We start from the raw sequence: 20,531 nt of genomic DNA on the forward strand, positions 1-20,531 counted from the left end.
TTAAGAAAAAATAGAAAAGAAAGAAAAAGGATATAAAGAAGTCGATGAACAGTCTGAAACTTCATGAAGGAGTCAGTGGGGACACCTGATTTAGAACAAAATATGCACATTCCAGATAACCTTTTTTTTTTTTTTTAATTTACTAGATCTGATCTTTTGCTGTGTGCTATTTGGGAATATTTTATGGTGATGCATGCTACACTGTCAGAATTTCAGATGCACCCACGGAGCTAAAAAAGGACTTCGGGGAAGGGGGATGACTTCAGGCTAGGCCAACATTGCCTATCCAGCTGGAGTTGCATTAGTCTGATTCAGCAGAGGGCTATTCAGATCTGCAGAACGCTCAGGCATTGCTGACCAACGCGGCTTGAAGTTTAGCCACTATTCCTTCTGGGGTCTAATTAGGCGTCTCTCTGGCATTTCTCCATTAACATGTGCCAAATTGCTCCCTCCTGGGTTATTTCCAACTGATTGAACTCTCCAGCTGCTTTGCTGAGTTTTTGTTTACCCTTTTAATCCCAGCGGTCCACGTGGGCCACAGCTGCGGTCCACTTTGTACTTCTCACCTAGAATTACGAAAACCACGGGGACCTATTCATCTCTCTTCTTGACAAAACCTCCGGGATTTTCCCAAAGGTCTTCTTTGAGATAACAATGTGGACAGCAGATGCGGGGGTCACATGCGGTTAATTTCCCTCACTGATTTGGAAGAGACAACAAATATAATTAACTCCTGGGTGGTGGAGAACTTGGCCTAAGTTTTAAGTACTAGGTTACAGTTAGATCATGGTAAACCCCATATGTAAAGATTTTATGCCTGCTTCACTTCAAACTGTCCTATCAATGCTGCATTTCGGGGCCCTCATTCGCTCTACTTGGATAGGGCTGAGACTACGGTCTCAAAATAGAGCTCAGATGACACCACTGGTTACGTAAGCGGAGATCTTGGGCAAGGGAAATTTAATCTCATTCCTTGCATCCAGATACTGTATGTAACTGAAGTCACTTCTGTTGCTCCTACTCTTTGCTGCCCTGCGCAAGTGGAGAAGTTCCTTTGCCATCTTTGTTCCCCTTTCAACTCTCACCTTAAGGGTCTATTCACCAGTGTTTCTCAACCTCCTCAACTTTAAGACGGGTGGACTTCAACTCCCAGAATTCCTCAGCCAGCATACTGAGAAACACTGCACTAGTGGGTAGTTGCTAGCTTTGCACTATCTAAGGCTTCACTGAAACCAAGATATATTGTATCTCAGGCACCACATTAGCAAAACTGAATCCATCCACCCAGTCCAGGCATCTAGAGAGGGCCTATTGAGAATTTCTCATCCTGTTGTAAGAAGTACATGCAGGCCTTCTCCAGGATAGCTTCCCCTCTTTGGAGGATTCTGCCCCAGAGGATTGCAGATCCCTATCCAACGATGATGATGATGACGACGACAATGTGCCTTCAAGTCATTTTCAACACCTAGCAGCCACATAGATTTTCTCCATGATTTCTATCCATGTGGTTTTCTTGATAAAAATACAGGGGAGGTTTACCATTGCCTTCTCCCACACAGTATGAATTGATGCTTTTGCCCTTGTCACTAAAGTGATCATTGGTCTCCAGCATCTTCCTATATCGCTGCTACCTAATATAGGTGCCTATTTGCTTTACCTGAGCAGCTGGGATGACCTTCACACCTTGGGTGTCCCTGCTGGGAATATATACTCTAAGCCAGTGTTTCTCAACCTTGGCCACTTGAAGATGTGTGGACTCCAACTCCCAGAATTCCCCAGCCAGCATGGGAGTTGAAGTCCACACATCTTCAAGTGGCCAAGGTTGAGACACACTGCTCTAGACATACACTCCTGACATTCTTTGTTCATCCCTCCCAGGAACACCCCCTACCCCCACCACCATGATGAGGCAGCACAGCAGGACTTGAGGCAGCATATGAACCCTTCTCTAAACAGCTATGTGCCGAGAGTCTCTGGATTGCGATGGGGTAAAAATGTGGACAATAAATAAATATCTGCAGCAGTCCCACAATCTACTAACAAAGCTACTTGATCAAATAATGAGATGACACTAGGAAATATACGCTCCCCACCAGTTCTTTTAGCCACTTCTCCAGAATTTCTTAAAGTCAATAAATCCCTTTTTGGCTAGACCATGAGCAAGCTTCTTCAAGAGCCTAAGATATCTGGCCCAACTTTTCCTCCTATAGAATATATTGATATCGCCTTAGGTTTTTATATATCTGTCGGCCTCACCCGGTTAACCAGATAGGAATCATGACCAGATGAGCTAATTCCACTTTATTGTAAGGCTACATTGACAGAATCTTGCAAGTCTGAAAGTACAGTTCTCCCGCCATCTCCTTTACAGCCCAAGAAACGAGGGAGGGTCTCTTCTGAGCCTCTTGCCCCACCCACTATCCAGCTGCAGGCTATGCCGTCTCTGACTGTTCCCTTGGCAGTGTCCCTTCACCCAGTCTCCCAAAGCCTTTCCCACATGTATTGATCCTGCCCTGTCATTCTTTCCAATTGACTGGTAAAACATTTACTCTCTTATTATTGGAATATGTTGACCATGAGCCACATATCAACATATCCATGCTAGAATATTGTCATTAGCATATGTCAGTTGTTATACAAGGCCATGATATGGTGATATATAACTTTTATGCCATTTACATGTGTGAATGGACGTGTATGAAACATGGACTACAGGAGACCCATCTGAAACAGGCTATGAAGACAGAAACATTTGCTCTTTTAAAGGGATCTCAGCACGCAAAAAGAGATTTAAACCTCTTTCATTCTTACATACAGGAGTCCTCGCTTACTGACTACTCATTCAGCGACTGTTTGAAGTTACAACTACACTAAAAAAGGAGATTTACAACCAGTCCTCAAAGTTGCGACCATCACAGCATCCCCAGTCATGTGATCACAATTCAGGCACTTGGCAACTGGCATCTATTTACGATGGTCACAGCGTTCCATGACCACGTGATCACCATTTGTAATCTTCACAGCTAGCTTCCAACAAGCAAAGTCAATGGGGAAGCCAGGAGGAGACTGCAAATGAGGATCATGTGAGGTCACACCTAACAACCACATGGGATTCACTTCACAACTACAGCCAGTAAGTCAGTGCAGTCATGTGACATCATGCTTAATGACTGCACTGCTTAGCAACAGAGTTGTCGGTCTCTATTGCAGTCGGTAAGTGAGGACTACTTGTACTGAAATGGATGGGGATTGACAAATCAGGAAATGATGGTGCCCGGTTGTGGGGAAGACTTTCTACAAATTTATTCTGTTCATAGAACTGTAGCACCTGTCAGTTCAAGGACTAGAGATCCTCATTATCATTAACATTATTCCTCGATTTTTAAAAATATAAACTTCAGCAGGTATGAGGTTCTCTCTCTAACCACCACTGGAAAATACAGGTTCTTTCAGAAACATCAAACTGAATAAACATTCAGTTGTAGGCTTCACTAAACTGAAGCAGTGCGACACTTACACATTTCACCATCAATGGATACAGAGGTAGAACTCCTGGTTGTGTGAATTTGAAAGGAAACTCAAGGCATGAGACAAAAACAGGGGGGGGAAACTTTAATACAAATATACATTTTAAAAATCCAGACACTGGTTCATATACCCCATATAATGCAGTCTTTTTCATAATTAACCATCGTGCAGGCTAAATTGAGTGAAGCAACTTACTTTGTAGAGCAGCGTTTCTCAACCTTGGCAATTTTAAGATATGTGGACCTCAACTCCCACTGGCTGGGGAATTCTGGGAGTTGAAGTCCACACATGTTCAAGTGGCCAAGTTTGAGAAACACTGTTGTAGAGCAAAAATAATGATGTGCATCCCATTCCTTTGCAAAAAAAAAAAATTCCTTTGGATTGGCTAGGTTGAAACCATGGCCCATAAATCAGTAGCCTTTGCTCTCCATAGATATCTCACAGGAGACTTTTATTTGCTTCTCCTGACCTAATAAGCCAATTAGCTCCATGAGATAACAAATCTGAGTTCAAATCATTAACTGTAAGTATTAACAGGCATCTCTAAGATTGCAGGACAATCTTATGCTATAGATGCCTAATCAGAAGTAGCCCTGAAATCAGAAGAGCTTATTCTCAGAAATATATGACTAGAATTACAACTTGGATTATTATTCTTTTTACATCTGGAGTTTTGAACGGGGATGGATTAGACTAGGATTTCTCAATCTCAGCAACTTTAAGATGTGTGGACTTCAACAACCAGAAACCCCCATGCTGAGTTGGTGCACACATCTTAAAGTTGCTGAGGTTGAGAAACATTGGATTAAACAAGGGAGGCAGACATATTACTGGAAGCGTGAAACCTTTCTGTTCATTCTGTCACATTTTATGGGAAGAGCCACAATCAGAGGCATGGGGGGGGAGGGGGCAGTATATGTCAAAAAAAGTCAAGATGGCAGTCCCAATCACACAATCGAAGCCCTGTTCCTTTTTTTAATATGCGACATATGCATGACACATCTTAAAAAGGGGGGGCAGGGGTTCAATCACAGATGCCCCTGGGTTACACAAAGTTGTAATTCCTTTGTGATACTTCCATGATTCCAATGATTCTGCCTTGTCTTCTTACTGTACAAAATCGTATTTTTAGAACAAGAAGATAAAAGAGTATCTGTAATGGTCTGTGGGAATGACCTTGGGAGACAGGAAGAAGAGCCACAGACTAGACAACAGTCAGATAAGAGGCAGCTTAGCCTGCAACAAGAATGGGAGTGTGGCAAACATCTCAGAAAGGACCCTCCCTAGTTTCTTGGACTGTAAAGGCGGGGCAGGGGAAGATGTACTTTCAGATTTGCAAGTTGCTGTTAATGTAACCTCACAATACAGATAGAGCTAGTACTTCGGAGTATGCTTTTTTCTCTGGACTACCTCACAATGCTGACAGTATCTCAGTCTCCACAGATGTTGATAGACCTTGTGCTCCTCTGCTGTCTTTTTAATAGGACATGGTTTTGGGGTGGGCAGTGAACAGAGCAGGTAAAAATGAACAGGTTAACACACATTAATTGTAACCTTTCAGACAAAGACCATTTTAGAACTCAATATTTTTATTCATGTCATAAATAGCACTAGAATGCTTGCCCAACTAAAACTGTACAGGAAGTCCTCACATAGCAACCATTCATTTAGTGACCATTCGAAGTTACAACGGTGCTGAACAAAGGGACTTACAACTGGTCCTCACATTTACAACTGTCGCAGCACCCTCATGGTCACATGATCGCAATCCAGGCGCTTGGCAACCAGCTTGCACTTACAATGGTTGCAGCATCCCAGGGTCACGTGATCACTATTTGCAACTCCCCAGCCAGCTTCTGGCAAGCAAAATCAATGGGGCATCATATGATTCACTTAACAATCCCGTGATTCACTTAACAGCTGTGATGATTCATTTAATGACCACTACAAAAAAGGTCGTAAAATTGGGTGTGACTTGCTTAACAACCACACCACTTAACAACAAATTTTCCAGTCCCTACTGTGGTCATTATGCAAGGACTACCTGTCTTTGGCAAGAGAGAGTGAGACCCCGCACTTCACTCCATCTGGCCTGTTGCACTTCCCATCTTTTATCTTCTACTGGTATTATTGTAATTTGTTTGATTGTTGTGAGTCACCCAGAGCCATTGGTAGTCAGACAGCATACATTTAATAAATTATTATTATTATTATCTTAAATCCTAGCAATGACTTGCTTGAAATCTAAGAATGAATGGACCCCAGAGCAAATCTAAAATAAACTGTCATGGATGCCATCAACTCCAGTTAGAGATGGTAGATAATTCATTGTCTTAAGTGGAAGCTGGCATGAAATGAACTTTGTGATGATGATAAACCAGGAATGGCCCAACATATCCACGAGTTTTTCACTTCCTTTCTCTCCTGACAGCCTTACAAGACTGGAAAGCATCGGCTACATCAAGATCATATTGTGCAAACTGGAGCAAAAGCTATGATATCCCTTGATAAATGTTCCTGCTTAATCGTAAGAGACTTGCAGTCCAGAACAAGATACACCCAGCTGACAGAAGATAAGGGGGAGAGAAAAGAATGGAAAGCTGACCAAGCATTTTGTTCACCTGCTCTTCTAGGGAATCATCATCATTTAATTCCTTATTATAATATACACTATAACATAATGTATATTGGCACACAATAAAACAGTAAACCGTAATTAATAAACAAAATTTAACAGTATATAAAATCAGGTCAATAGCCATTAAAAATTGTTACAAGAAAACCATGTTCATTTAATGACACCATGGAGGAAACGTCTACGACGTTCAGCTGCAGCTTGGGCAAAATCTGCCCGTCTCGGTCTACTGTGTTTTCAGTAACCATTCAGGTTCACAGGAACCTGTCCAGAATATCTTCCGTTTCAGAAGTTCTAAATATTGACTACATGCAGGAGAATAAGTTGGCAGTTGAGCAGATGGTGAGAGATGCCTTCTAAATTGCCATCCTAACAGAGGCCAACTCACTGGAATGTTTTGTATTATGGGGAATAGACCACCTCTAAAACCTGAGCCAATATGAGAGAGGGTTTTAACGGAGGTTGATTCAGTATCACTATACTGAAGTTGATACAGTACAGCTTTCTTTCTTATGGACCTGCTTTGTCTTGATTTTAGGGTCAGACAATTATTAATTAACCTAAGTAAAAACAAAAGATGCAATTTGGCAACTCGTATCTAAGTGTTTATATCATGTATATTCTTCTATTCTGTATGGCCTTTTGTGCATTTGCAAAATACTGTAATCATGTAGTGACTGATCCTAAGTATTTCATTTTTCTGCAGTCTAGCACTTGCAGGTCATTGCACCATTTTTCCTTTTATTTGTACCTAATGTAATCAGAAATGTTAATTTAATGTACCTAATTTAATCACAAATATTTGTGTTCGAATGCTACACATTCTATTACACAACTGAATATGTTTCTGGTCCGTGACCGTAATAAAGATGTTCTGGTTTTATTGTTAGTACTTGTTTAAAAGAATAAATACCTCGGTTGGGTTTTCTATCCTGAAATGGCATTTGATATCCTTAATAAAATAAGGACACACCGTCGGACGTTTGGGGAGACAGCTTAAGGAGTGCTCAAACAAATGTCTAGGGGCAGAAGTGATTCAGATTTGTTAATAGGGAGGCTGTCCACTTGTTAGTGCTTGGAAGTAGCCAACAGGTGGCACAGTGTGCTTAAAACAAACCATAAATTATATTAATGCTTTGTTGTGTCATCTGAATGCACTTGATGTGTTCTTTCTGAACATTGAAGAAACCAGCTGCAAAGAGGGGAAACCAAGTTCCGTTCCAACAACTGGAATTCTTGCAGGGGTCACTGGGAGGTCTTATTGGCAGACCCTCAGCTGGGCGTAGGCCCCCAGCCAAAAGAAGGGAAGAAGGATCTCTCCAGGAAATGAAGTTGTTGAATAGAGCAGAGTTCCTCTCTCTGCATCAAAAAATGAAACCCACCCTGCAGTACAGTTGAGACTCACCCGGATCCTTTTTAATTTCTTGTCCGGGAAGTGAGGAAGAGGATTAGGTGGGATGGAGAACTGGTACGTACCTCCCCACCTTCCCAGCATACTGATCCCTTCTTCTGGAATGAAGGAGAACGTACCCTTCCTCTTCACGCTCTTTCGGGAAATCCCCACTGCCCATTCTTCCTTAGTCCCTACAGTGACTTCCCAGAAATGCCGTCCCTCCTTGAATTCTTCACGTCCCAGTACAATAGCCAGTGAGTCAAATCTTTCAGGATTGTTGGGCAGTTCTTGATGATGATCACCTAGTTGCGCTATTTTATAGTCATGGGACAGGACGAGTTGGGGATGAGCCGTATCTGAATCCAGAGTTACGTTTGCTGTTAATGGAGAGAGAAAGGAGAGAAGATCAAGAAAGGGAAGCAAAATAGCTTTAATCTGGAAACAGAAATACACCCCACCCTGTAAACAAAATAAGAAGAGTCAAATTCCCCCTCGGTTAAAAGGGACTTCTTGAACGAGGACTCTCCCTCATCCAGATCTTTCCCTCATATTATTTATTTATTTAGAGCATTGTTAGGGCTGCCCAACTCAAGCAACGTAACTCTGGGTGGGGTACAGAAATCCTCAGCAAGAAACACAAATCACAAAGGAAAATAACACCTAGCATTAAAATCCAACTAAAACTGTAACACGGACACCAGAAGTAACATGTACTATACTGTAATTCATCCAGTTGGGACTCTACTCATCCTGACCCAAAGACCTGAGGAAACAGCCAGGTCTTGACTGCCTTTCTAAAGGCCTGCAGGATCAGGGGCAACCATACATCGAGGAGAAGATCATTCCAGGAAGTAGGTATGGACTGCCACCAAGAAGTGCACCTCCTAGGTCCCATAAGCTGGCATTGTTTAAATGAGAGGATCTGGCACGTGCCCTCCATGTTGGAGCATGTGGGATGGGCAGATACCCTTGGGAGCAGGTGGTCCTCAAATAGTTTTTCTCAAGGACAACACACAAGCCTTTCTTTATCATTATTACTCAGGTTTTCATTTCTATTGATTTTATTCTTCTGCCTCTTGTGTCCTTGAAGACACCTTAACAGAAGCAAGAACTGAGTTGGCTCGCTGCCAGTCTGACCGGTATAGCAATGCCATCTTGCAGGATGCCAGAGACAAGTCTTCTCTGTCCCAAAGGAACACCATCCCCTGGAAATCCCAATGACCCCAACCCTGCTGTGTTTTCACAAGACCTTTAAAGACCTGGTTCTTCCACCAGGCCCTGAGACAGAGCAAGTTGTGACCCATTTCCTGACACTTGCCCATTACTAGATTTTCACTTGTTCTTTCCCAACGCTTTTAACTATCATTAATAAAACATTAAAATGTTTTGTTTGTGTTCTTTAAAAACTGCCTAGAGTTGCCTTTGTGACTGAGATGGCATACAAGTTCATATAATGATGATGATGATGATCATCATCATGTTTGCATATATATATAATCCTCCTGTCTTTTCTGTTCCAAAACATAATTTAGCAGAAATGAGAACATTCATAAAGCACAGATTGTGCTTTAAGTATGCGAAATGCAGGGGCAGAAAATAATCTTTACACTCTCTGTGGAAAATGACAACTTCTCACTTTCACTGAGATGGAGCGTGCTGCAGTTCAGGTAACCAGAATATTCTTTGTTATATTTTCATTGTCATATATTATTATTATTGTTATTGTTAGTCTCACAGCCAGCCAGATGTTTAGACTGGATTTGGCATTTTTATCCACCTATTGAGTCCTTCCCAAGGACCTGGGATAGGCAGATGTTATTGTCTGATGGGGTTAAAGGTATCATCGCAGGATATAAGCAGTTCTAAGTAAAGCTGCCTTTTGCAATTGACTGATGGTGATGATGACGATGATGATGAAGATGATTCATTTTATCCCATCTTTTTATATATATAATTTAAGGTGGCAAACATACCTAGTACTCCTCCTTCCTCCTATTTTCCCCCACAACAACAACCCTGTGAGGTGGGCTGGGCTGAGCGAGAGAGAGAGACTGTCCCAAAGTCACCCAGCTGACGTCCATGCCTAAGGCAGGACTAGAACTCACCATCTCCTGGTTTCTGGGCCAGCACTTTCACCCTAAACCAAAATGGCTCTCCAGTTATATCTTTTATTACATTATATCTTTTTTTATATAAGTCACCCTGAGGAGATTCAGAGTTATCTCAGGTGATAAGGGGCTTTTTAATGAGATAAATTCTAGATGCTGGTAACAAACAAAACCCCTTTTTATGGGTGCTCCAAAAGAGTCTCGGTCTCTGTTTTGACTAAATGACCTGATCAGGAGAAAACGTATATATCTTTAAAGGTACATAATAAAACCCCATGAATAAAAAACAGACGTGAGCAGTGGCATCCATATGGAGGGTCAACATCTCCAAGACAGCAGGCATGGTGTCACAATCCAGGTGCCACCCCTGTTGTACATGTACACATGCCAAAGGGATGGGCTTGGATGGTGACACTGTGCCCACCAACATGCAGATTTTGGCCCCCTCCTGTGGATACCTCTGAACATGGGCACAGAATTCCTCCTTTGCTGGTTCTTCTTATTAGTCATACCTAATGCTACAGGAATACCTCCTTCAACCATCCAATATGAGGAACTTGGGGAAAAACTGTTGGTAGACACCCCCCCCCCACCAGATCCGAGAGGCCACAGCTAGGAGAAGATGGTTCTCCTTGACGGCCCAGTTCTGATGGAATATTGATCACCAGAGATCAGGCTTACTCCAACCCAGTTGGCTTTTGAGAAGCAGATTAAAAAGGAACTCTTCTAGAACACCTTCTTAATTAGTGAATATAGTACTGCAGAATTCTTTACCTGTTCTGGTTTTAAGACAATCTTAAATATTTCTTATGATTTTATTTCCTTTGGATTTTTCTCCCTTTTACAACGCCAAGAGCTGCATCAACGTGGCAGTTTAAAAACCAAATAAATAAATCCAGTTATAGTTTCAGAGTCCCTCAGTAGACTGGTTCAACTGGTTCAACTCGATGAAAAGAAATATCTTGCTGACATATCTCAAATCAGTCCTGTTCAATTGGCCTTCATCAATCCCCTCCCCCCAGTTTACCTTTCTGTAGCTGAAGACCAGATAGCAAAGTGTCTGGAAAAGTCAACAGAAAAAAAAAGAAAAGTAAGCACATGTATAAGACAGATCTTACAACAACAATGTGAGTTCATCACCCTTGGTTTATTTCAAGGAAAGGATTCAGTGGGAAACAACAGCATTCCCAGGACTGGAGGCCCTAAAACCAGAGGAATTCGATTGACACTGAAACGGCGGATGCAAGATGTCACAGCCTTTGAGTGCTGTAATAAGAGTCCTTTAGAGCAGGCAAGACTTCCTCTCCAATCCATAGCAAATGGAAAGTACAGCACCAGGTAAAATTGGTGGGTGCTGTCACCTTATTTGATGCTGGAGAGGAGAAAGAGCAGCAGAGACTGACATGTGGCATGTGTCAGCCTCCCCAGGTAGACCAGACAGGTAGCATGACCAGATGAGCTAATTCTACTTTACTGTAAGGCTACATTAACAGAATCTTGCAAGTCTGAAAGTACAAAACTCCCACCATCTCTTTTACAGCCTGGGAAGCTACGGAGGGTCCCTTCTGAGCTTTTTTCTCCACCCATTATGCAGCTGCGGGCTATGCCCTCTCTTATCTGACCATTCCCTAGGCAGCACCTCTTCGCCCAGCCTTTCAATATCTTTTCCACATACCATTACACATCTAGTATTATCCATTACCTAACTCTTCATGATCCCCAACCTGGGCACTCTACACATGTATGGCCTTCAATTCCCAGAATTCCTCCACCAACATGGCCATTGTTGAAAACTCAAAGAATTGAACTCTGTTCATATAATGGGCGTCCAGATCAGGGAAGTTTGTCATAGTCTTTCTTGGTTCAAGTTGCTGCTTTAGTCTGATCTAGCAAACTCTTCTTAAGTTCAGGGATGGAAATGTATCCATTTTTGCTATCAGACCATTCTGTGGACTCAAGTGCACCATTTGAACAATACGGGTCAGAATCAACCCTAAAAAAGCAAGTCACGGGAAGTCATTCTTCCACTCTACTCAACCTGGGTTAGGCCCCATTTGGAGTACCGAGTCCAGGGGCTAGTTCAGAGGAGGGTTACCAAGACCCCGAAGGGACTGGAAACCAAGCCCTCTGCGGAGTAATTAAAGAGATGAGTTAAGTCTAGCCTACCAAAGAGATAGCTGAGAAGAGAAATGATAGCAGTGTTTAAATATCTAAAAGGCTATCAAGCCTAAGAAGCAATGGACATTTTCTGTTGCCCCCCAGGAGAGGACTTGATGTTTCTAGCTCACCAACTTACCTTTGTTTTTCCTTTGGCCAGGCTGTTACCCTTGAACAAGATGAACCGGAAGTTGGGCCAGAAGTCGGAACCAGAAGTGGGAAAAGGCCCTTTCCCGCCTTCTCCCACCTTCTGTTTGCACTGGAGGTTTGCACTAGAGTTGGAGTTCCCAGAAAGGGTTAGTTTACCCTTGGGAACAGGTGGTCCTCAAATAGTTTTTCTCCTGAGGCAGGAGAGGGGGCAGTGGCAGAGGACAAGGGAGAGGGGGCGGAGGTCTCCTGCCTCGCCCGGCAATGGAGCGCACTGTGCCCCACCAGCTTGTCCTTTGTTCCCCTCTCCTCCACCACCACCTCCTCTCCTGCCTCACCTGGCAACACACTGGTAGCAGAAGATAGGGCCCTTTTGCCCACACGCTGCCCTGCCTCCTCCTCTTTTTTTTAACTTTTTACTTGGTTGGACTTATGAATGAAACAGACTTACGAACAGCCTCTTGGAAGGTAACCTGTTCATAAGTAAGGGACTGTCTGTCGATCCAAATGCAGTGTTTCTCAACCTTGGCAGTTTGAAGATGTGTGGACTTCAATTCCCAGAATTCTCCAGCCAGCATGGCTGGCTGGGGAATTCTGAAAATTGAAGTCCACACATCTTCAAGCTGCCAAGGTTGAGAAACACTGTCCAAATGCCTCTGCATCTTTAGCCATTCTTGGACATAGAGAAGATGGTGAGTGCCCCATGCCACCCTTCCATGTATCCATCCATTTTTTATTTAAAGAAATCTAAAAAAAAACTAATAATGGGACAGAGTTTGATAGGAACCATGAAAAAGTTTGAAGGCATATTGGTGCCCATGGGCCCTAGGATGGGGACTCAGTCCCATAGCATCTGAGAGTTCCTCAGGAGTTTAAAACCTTATCAATGAGCCCTGATGTTTTGTTCACTCCATGGCTAGACCACTCTATAGCAAGCACCTTTTACTGAACAACTGATTAGAATGACATCTACCTATTTTTAATATTCTAGTGACACATATGAAAACTAAGGATGGAAACATACTATTTCTTGGGAAAAACATAAAGTTGAAATAGTTGAGATTTTTATTATTATTATTTGCAAAAAAGAAAAGATGAAAAAAATAGTGTTTTTCACAAGCATTCCTCAAGCACAGTATTCAATCAGTCTTACATATATTTATTTGTGTGCCTCTTATCACACAATTGACTTTTTTAATGTTGAAATCAGTTTGCCGTCAAGGAAAAAATGGTAACATTCAGCCACATATAAGCAGACCACATTTCTAAATTTGCTTCTCAGAACATCTTAGCAATTTCATGGATATCTAAAGCTAAGATCTTGCCATGTGTCAAGTGGGATATTCTAGTATTTAGCATTAAATCCTCATGCCTTACCTTTGAAGTGTTCCGTGATACCTTCAAGGATGTGATTGATATCATAGAAGTCCCAAATTTTCCACTTTAGGGCAGGTTGGAAAACTGGAGGATTCTCAACATTTCCTTCCTCCCTAGAGAAATGGAATGATGTTAGCCCTCTCTCCATCCCATCAAAAATTCCCTCGTGTAGTTTGGAAGGAAGCAATGGAACCCTAAGGCACCACTGGTATAGCAGAAGAGGAGGAGATGTTTTGGACAGATTCCTTATCAGCACATTCTCCAGGATCAGGGAACAAATGCAGTTTCCTTCCTCTCCTCCTAAGTGCAGAAGAGACTTCAAATGATGACCATCATCAACAGAGCTTCTTGCCTCTGTTGCCCAGCCAATGGTTATCCAATGCAACTTGGGGTGTAGTAACATCAGCTCACCCCTTTTCTTTCTCCAGATCAAGGGTTTTTCCAAGCCAAGGGCGATATTCAGTTTCTGACTAGGACACTTGTAACCAGCATGGGACCAGAACTAAGTATCCCATGGAGCCAGGTCAAAAACAAATGTTGATTTGATTTCTTTCATGTTTGATTTGAATTAAAGGCAGGTCACTGAATAATTCTCTGGATATGCATTTAACCAAATCCCCTCTTCCATGTAAAGATACGGTAGATTAATTCTGGAGATCTCTGGGAGCAACATCCAAGGCTTCTAGGGGCCGCATGTGCCCATCATCCTGAATAGACATTGCTATTTGTGCCCAACTATGCTGCTACAATGAAACGGGAGTTTGATGCCTCACAGAATAAGCCACTAAGGGTCTTCTTGCTTAGAGTGAACTTCGAGGACGTTGACATTCCTTTCTCTGTTGGGCAGCATCATTGGTAAGATGCCTAAAGCCACAAGAGCTTTCCACACACCCAGGGTATATGCCATGCTGCCTGCCCCTCTTGCCAACCTTAAAAAAATGGGCTACAATTGATAATAAAATGGGGAAGGGAAGGATGGGATCCACTTACCTCTGCAAACTGTTTAAGACATCCTGGAGGGGGGAAGAGAGAGAAAACAAAGAATGAGGTGAGTAGGAACTGAAAGAATTCTACCACAGATTCTGCTGGTACTGAATGTTGTGACAATTAAACTATTTGTTCCTTCGTTCATTTGCTTATTTATTCATTCATGAAATGTAGAGGGCCACCCTTCTACCCATCAAACCCGGACAGTGAACAAGGATAAAAACATAATGCAATCATCACAATCACTTTGAAAAAAGAAGAAAAGACAAACTCGAGGCCCCAAGAAGAATCTCAGCACTCATAGATCGTGCACAACTACCCCAGACCTTCATTAACATCCTGCCCCCAGTGCCTGGGGAAAAGCCAGATCACCACCTTCCAAAGGCCAATAGGGAGACTTCTGGGGAAGAAATGGTGGACTGAAGACAGTTCTGGGAAAAGCAGAACCGACAACCGTGGCGGAATGAAGAGTTGGTGAGTAGATCGGCTCTTCGATAATTCTCCTCTGGACAAGGAGAGGACTTGAGATCACCCACAAGTGCTCCAGACTTTAAAAAAAAGTGTTAATCATCCCAAACATTTGCAGGAGCATCAGACCCTCGAACCTTCTTCTTGGGCAGTTCTGGAATGATGTGATCCACACAAAACATCCCACAGGAAGCCCTAGAAACAAGTGATTCCAGTGCCTAATCACCCAAGCGTATATCATTCCAGAAAAGAAACTTTTAAGTTCTTACAATATATGCAAATTATTCTCTCACCCATCGAAAATATTCATGTAAGGTCTTTAAGGCTGCAATTCTACATACACCAACATGGAAGGAAAGCAACCTTGTCCTTTAAGCCCCGTCTTGAAATGGCAACAAGCAAATATGGGGTTCCTCAACCTCAGCAACTTTAAGGTGGGTGGACTTCAACTCCCAGCATGGCTGGCTGGGGAATTCTGGAAGTTGAAGTCCACCCATCTTAAAGTTGCTGAGGTTGAGGAACCCTGAGCAAATACACCAAAGAGCTCCATTCCTACCTGAATGAGTTCATCTATAGGCTGCTGAGAGTTTTTTATCTTCTGGATGACCCTTTCATAAAGTGAAAGTTCCTGGGAAAAGGTAACCATGAAGGAATCTCTTTTTCTGGTAACCTCCTCCTCTGCTTCTTCCATCTGGGCCAGGAATTGTTTTTCTTGGTCTTCCAGAAAGTAGCGGAGGTCTTTGAACAGAGATGTGGCCTTCGATCGCTCTGTTTTCATTTGTTTCTGCAGAAATAGATGGAAAACGATTGCATGTACGGAGTGGGTAGAAACTAATGCTGGGCATTGAGAGAGCCAGAGAGAGCAAATGTAGTATATATCTGGGCTTGATTCTAACCCTTCTCCCATTCCGTTGTAAATAATAATAATATTAATTGTAATAAATAATATTTATTATATTAATATTGATATAATATGAATAGTTATCACAATTAAGTCTGGATAGTGGACATTGCAATACCTGGAGACAGCAGAAGAGAAGAGAAAGAACTGGAGAAAATCACAAAATATAAAGACCTGCAAATAGAAGTAGAACGACTGTGGCAAAAGAAAGCAAAGATGGTACCAATAGTTACAGGCGCCTTGGGTGCAATCCCAAAACATCTGGAGCCCCACTTGAAGACCATCAGCACTGACAAAATCACCATCAGTCAATTGCAAAAGGCAGCTTTACTTGAAACACCTTATATCCTGCGATGATACCTTTAATATTATTTAACAACAATATCTGCCTATCTCAGGTCCTTGGGAAGGATAGGTGGATAAAAATGCCAAATCCAGTCTAAACATCTGACTGACTGTGCAATCAACCATAATAATAATGATATTATAAATAATAATAATGAGCAACCAGGCCAGCAGCTGCAGAACTACTGGAAGAAAAGTTGTTCACCCATCACAAATATACAAAGACTGAAAACAAAGAAATAATGATCTACTATTACAAATCAAATCCAGCGAGAAGAGAATATCTGAAAAGAATACACCACTTCTGGAAAGAACAACATCCAGAATCAGAAATAGCAGACAGAGGCTAGCAGATCAACGCCAATTTATAGCACAAAATAAAGTATTCACAGAAGTAGAATTGGAAGAACTGCAAAGGTCTGTCCAGGGCAAAGAAATTGAAGCCTTGCCAGAAGTAGTTCAGGCAGTAGAGCCTTCTCCTCAGAAAGAACAAAGCCCTCTAACTAAAAAACAAGAGGAATAAATAAGCATCTAGAACAGCACAAAAACAACAGAATAAGGTTGCCTGCATTGAAGCTTATTACAAAGAAAAAGCTAGCACAAGTATTAAATGATGCCAATGCTGTAATATCAAATATGAGCACTAGCTCACTGCAAGAAACAAACCAATTGATGTACAGCATGGCTGCAGTTATAACTGAATACCTTGGATGCAAAATCAACAAACCAGAGAAAAAGCCAAACAGTGCAACACCAAAATGGAAGATCAGGGTGGAAAATAAGATCAGCACGCTAAGATCAGATGCAAGCAAGCTAGAACAGATGAAAGAAAAGAAGCTGAAGAACAAAAAGACCAAAGAATACCTGATCAAGAAATATCACCTAGAAACCAGGAAGTTCAAGGAAGCACTGGAAATAATAAAGCAGCAAATAGCAGCCATGGCCAAAAAGATCAGCAGATACGAAGCACACCACAGCCAAATCTCCAGTTTCAGTCGAATCAGAAATGTTTCTACCCATCCATCAATGGAGAGACCGCAATGAACCAGTTAACACTTGACAAAGAATAAACAGTGCAATTCTGGGCACAGCTATGGGACAACCCAAAGAAATACAACAAGAATGCAGCTTGGGTAAAGGAGGTAGATAAGAATAAAAAAGAAGCTGAAATGAAAGAACTTGTAATAACAGCAGAAATGGTGGAGAAAAGGGCAAGGAAGATCCAGAATTGGTCAGCAGCAGGTGAAGATGAACTGCATGGTTTTTGGTTGAAACATCTGACTCTCTGCACCCACTCATTGCCAAGCAGTTTAACAACATACTGGAAGGAGGTGAAACTGAAGACTGGTGAACATCTGGCAAAACCTTCCTGATAATGAAAGATCCAGCAAAAGGGGCAGCACTGGGCAACTACGGGCCAATTGCCTGCTTGCCAACAACTTTCAGATTGCTAACTGGTGTGGTAGCTGATGCAGTCCAACAGCACCTACCTGAAAACAAGCTCTTTCCATCTGACCAGAAAGGAAACTGCCCAAACAGCAGAGGAACAAAAGATCAGGGCGGGGGTCAAAACAAGGCAAGGTGTGTGCACGGACAAAGGAGGGGGGGCTTTGACCGCAACCACCATTTTGCCTCTGGGTGGTCCAGCCTCCCCAGAAATGCTCATCCTTTCTTCTTTTGTGTGCTTTTTAGAGTTATTTTTTTAATTGGGCCTCTTTTTATGAATCAATTGTTTTTAATTAAGTGTTGTACACTGCCCAGAGTCACTTTTATGTGAGATGGGCGGCTATATAAATTTGATTGATTGATTGATTCATTCATTCATTGCCAGGCTTGTGATCCCCTGTCGATGGCCCAGAGTACTCCCCATAGAGTAAATATTTTTTCCGTTCTAACACATTAAAATCACAACTTGCAGCGGTGCCGTGGAAACTGCGATGAAGGACTGAGCCGGGCTGCCCCACACTCCTCCCCCAAGGTACACATTCCTGTCATAAATATTCACGGGAGCCAGGACACCGCTGGGCTGGTTTTCTTGGTTGTTGTTTTCCCTGGTTGCTGCTGACAAAGTGGCTTCAAGGTCTTTCTTCCTCCCCTTGGCAGGGATAATAATTTACCAGCAAGTCCTTGCTTTCCTTCTCTCTGGCCGACCGACATGTCAAGATTTCTTGTTCCGCCTTCCTCAGGATCTCCACAAAATCGCTGCCGAGTTCCTGGGGGGGAAATGACACCCAAGGTTTCGTTGCTCTTTGGAAGTTCCCTTGGAGGGGTGACCCAGGGCCCTCCCCAGTCCTCGCCCCCCCGCCCCAGGAGCGCAAAGGCGGGACTTGGGCAGGGATGCCCCCGCGGGCGGGGGCCGCCTCCGCTCTTCCCGAAGGAGGCTCAGCCACCGCGACCCAAAGGCGCCCGAGCTCACCTTATTGCCCTCGCAAGCCTCCTCCAGAGGGGTCACCTTGTGGCTCGCGTGCTCCGGCGCTCTGCGGCAGCGGGCGCAGGCGAGGGCGCCGCAGTCCCCGCAGTAGAGCTTCAGGGCTTCGCCGTGCTTCTCGCACAAGCCCCACGTCCCGGCTTCGGCCCGCCTGAACCGCTCCGCGATCTGCACCACGTTGGCCAGCTGCCGGTTGGGCAGCAGGTTGCCCGGGGCGAAGTGTTTTCGGCACTGGGGGCACGAGGCGCCATTCCCGGCTCCCTGGCAGTAGCAGCTCAGGCAGGCTCGGCAGAAATTGTGCCCGCAGGTGATGAGGGTCACCGGGTCCTTGAAGGGGTCCAGGCAGATGGGGCAGGTCACTTCGTGGCAGAGGTCCTGAACGGGGCTCGCAGCGGCCGCGGCCATGACCGTCTCCGGCTGAAGGTTGGAGCCTTCTCGGCTGCTTTCATTTTCGCCCCTTCGCTTCCGGATTCGGCGCTTGGGGAAAGTCCACTAATAAAAAAACCTCGCTCGGCTAATACGGTTGGTGGCCGGGCGACGGGCGCAAGGCTAGGAAAAAGAAGAGGAGCTTTAGAGGTCATCGCCACGCCGTATCGTCGTAGGAGGACGTTCCCGCGAGGGTGAATCGGCTGCGGTGGAGTTGAAAGCACGACCCTCTCCCTGTCCCCGTTTACAAATACTCTAAGGAACTTTTACAACCTCCAACAAGCCAACTTTGAGCCACCCTTAAGGCGGTTTTTTTTGTGGGAAGCCTGGTAAATGGTGCTGGTGGTGGGAAGTGCAAATATTTTCTAGAACAGGGTTTCTCAACCGTGGCAACTTTAAGAGGAGTGGACTTCAACTCCCAGAATTCCCCAGCCAGCCATGCTGGCTGGGGAATTCTGGGAGTTGAAGTCCACCCCTCTTAAAGTTGCCACGGTTGAGAAACCCTGTTCTAGAGAGTAACTCATTATCCTATTTCGGACACATGATGCAAAGACCCAGCTCTCTGGAGGAGGCTCTGATGCTGGGAAAGGTGGAAGGAAGGAGAAGAAGAGGAGGACCAGCAACGAGGGGGGTGGTCTCCATTACAGAAGCAATGAGTACATATTAGAAGTCCTGAAAGACCAGGTTCGGGATAGATCGTCATAGAGAAAATCTATGCGGTCGCTAGGAGTCGAAAAACAACCTGACAGCATATAACTCATTATTGCAAAGAAGCATCTAATCTACAGAACTGGGGCAGGAACTACACAAGAGTCCCTTCGGTGGGCGTGTTGGACCAATTTTCCCTTTGCAGAATTGCAACCCTCCGTCCTTCCGTTCGGTGCGTTTGATTTTTTTTTAATTCATTACATTCTTTTCTTGACCACTGACCCCATGGATCAAGTGGAAATTGGGGTTAGGGTTAGGGTTAGGTTAGGGTTGCCTGTTCTCTAGTTGAATTCGGTAACTGGTTTCCCCAGCTAATCTGATCAGTGTGATGTGGCCTATAAGAAAACTATTCTGCTTGATTTTCCTCTTCGGATGCAGCATGCAACTTTGTACATAGTACCCAGAAGCCGCTAGTGTGCCCGCATTAAAGACCTCAGTGGATCCACATTGTCAAGAAGCCCTGTAGATGCTTAGAACATGGAAAGAGGTTCAGCCATAGCTTAAGCCTTGCCTTCCACATCACGTGGAAGGGAAACGCTTTCAATGTCTGGAACGTGGAACCTTCAAGTGCATCAACTTGGGGGAGATGGGCGGCATACAAATTAAATAAATAAATAAATAAATAAATAAATAAATAACTAGCTAACTCCAGACTGGGGAGAAGCCCTTCAAACGTTCAGAATGTGGAAGGACATTCGGGGCCACACACACCTGAAAAGACATCGAAGGATTCACACAGGGGAGAGGTCCTCTAAACATTGTGAATGTGCACAGACACACATCACACCATAAAAGACATTGGGGAATTTGCACAGGCCGTTTGCTCATGGATTGCTCCACATGTGGAAGGAACTGCCATCATGACAAAAGTTCTTTCAGAGGTTACTTTTCCATCCCATTGGGGTGGAATTCAAGCCCTCACT

At 43.6% G+C, this 20,531-nt stretch overlaps 1 protein-coding gene across 1 annotated transcript; it reads right to left on the bottom strand.

Moving 5' to 3' along the window:
- Nucleotides 1-4,538: 4,538 nt before the first annotated feature.
- On the bottom strand, nt 4,539-19,254 carry LOC103051213 (E3 ubiquitin-protein ligase TRIM7-like). Its single transcript, XM_015890384.3, has 7 exons — nt 18,463-19,254; nt 18,164-18,259; nt 15,357-15,584; nt 14,336-14,358; nt 13,346-13,458; nt 10,692-10,724; nt 4,539-7,933 (listed from the first exon to the last, which is right to left on the bottom strand). The coding sequence occupies exons 1-7, from the start codon at nt 18,877-18,879 to the stop codon at nt 7,422-7,424; spliced, it is 1,422 nt and encodes a 473-aa protein (XP_015745870.3). The 5' UTR covers nt 18,880-19,254; the 3' UTR covers nt 4,539-7,421.
- Between the last annotated feature and the right edge of the window lie 1,277 nt (nt 19,255-20,531).

The sequence above is a fragment of the Python bivittatus genome, unplaced genomic scaffold (assembly GCF_059951505.1).
Source record: "Python bivittatus isolate LINGU-HERP-01145 unplaced genomic scaffold, Pbiv_v1 ctg000800_np1212, whole genome shotgun sequence".
Classification (NCBI taxonomy): Eukaryota; Metazoa; Chordata; class Lepidosauria; order Squamata; family Pythonidae; genus Python; species Python bivittatus.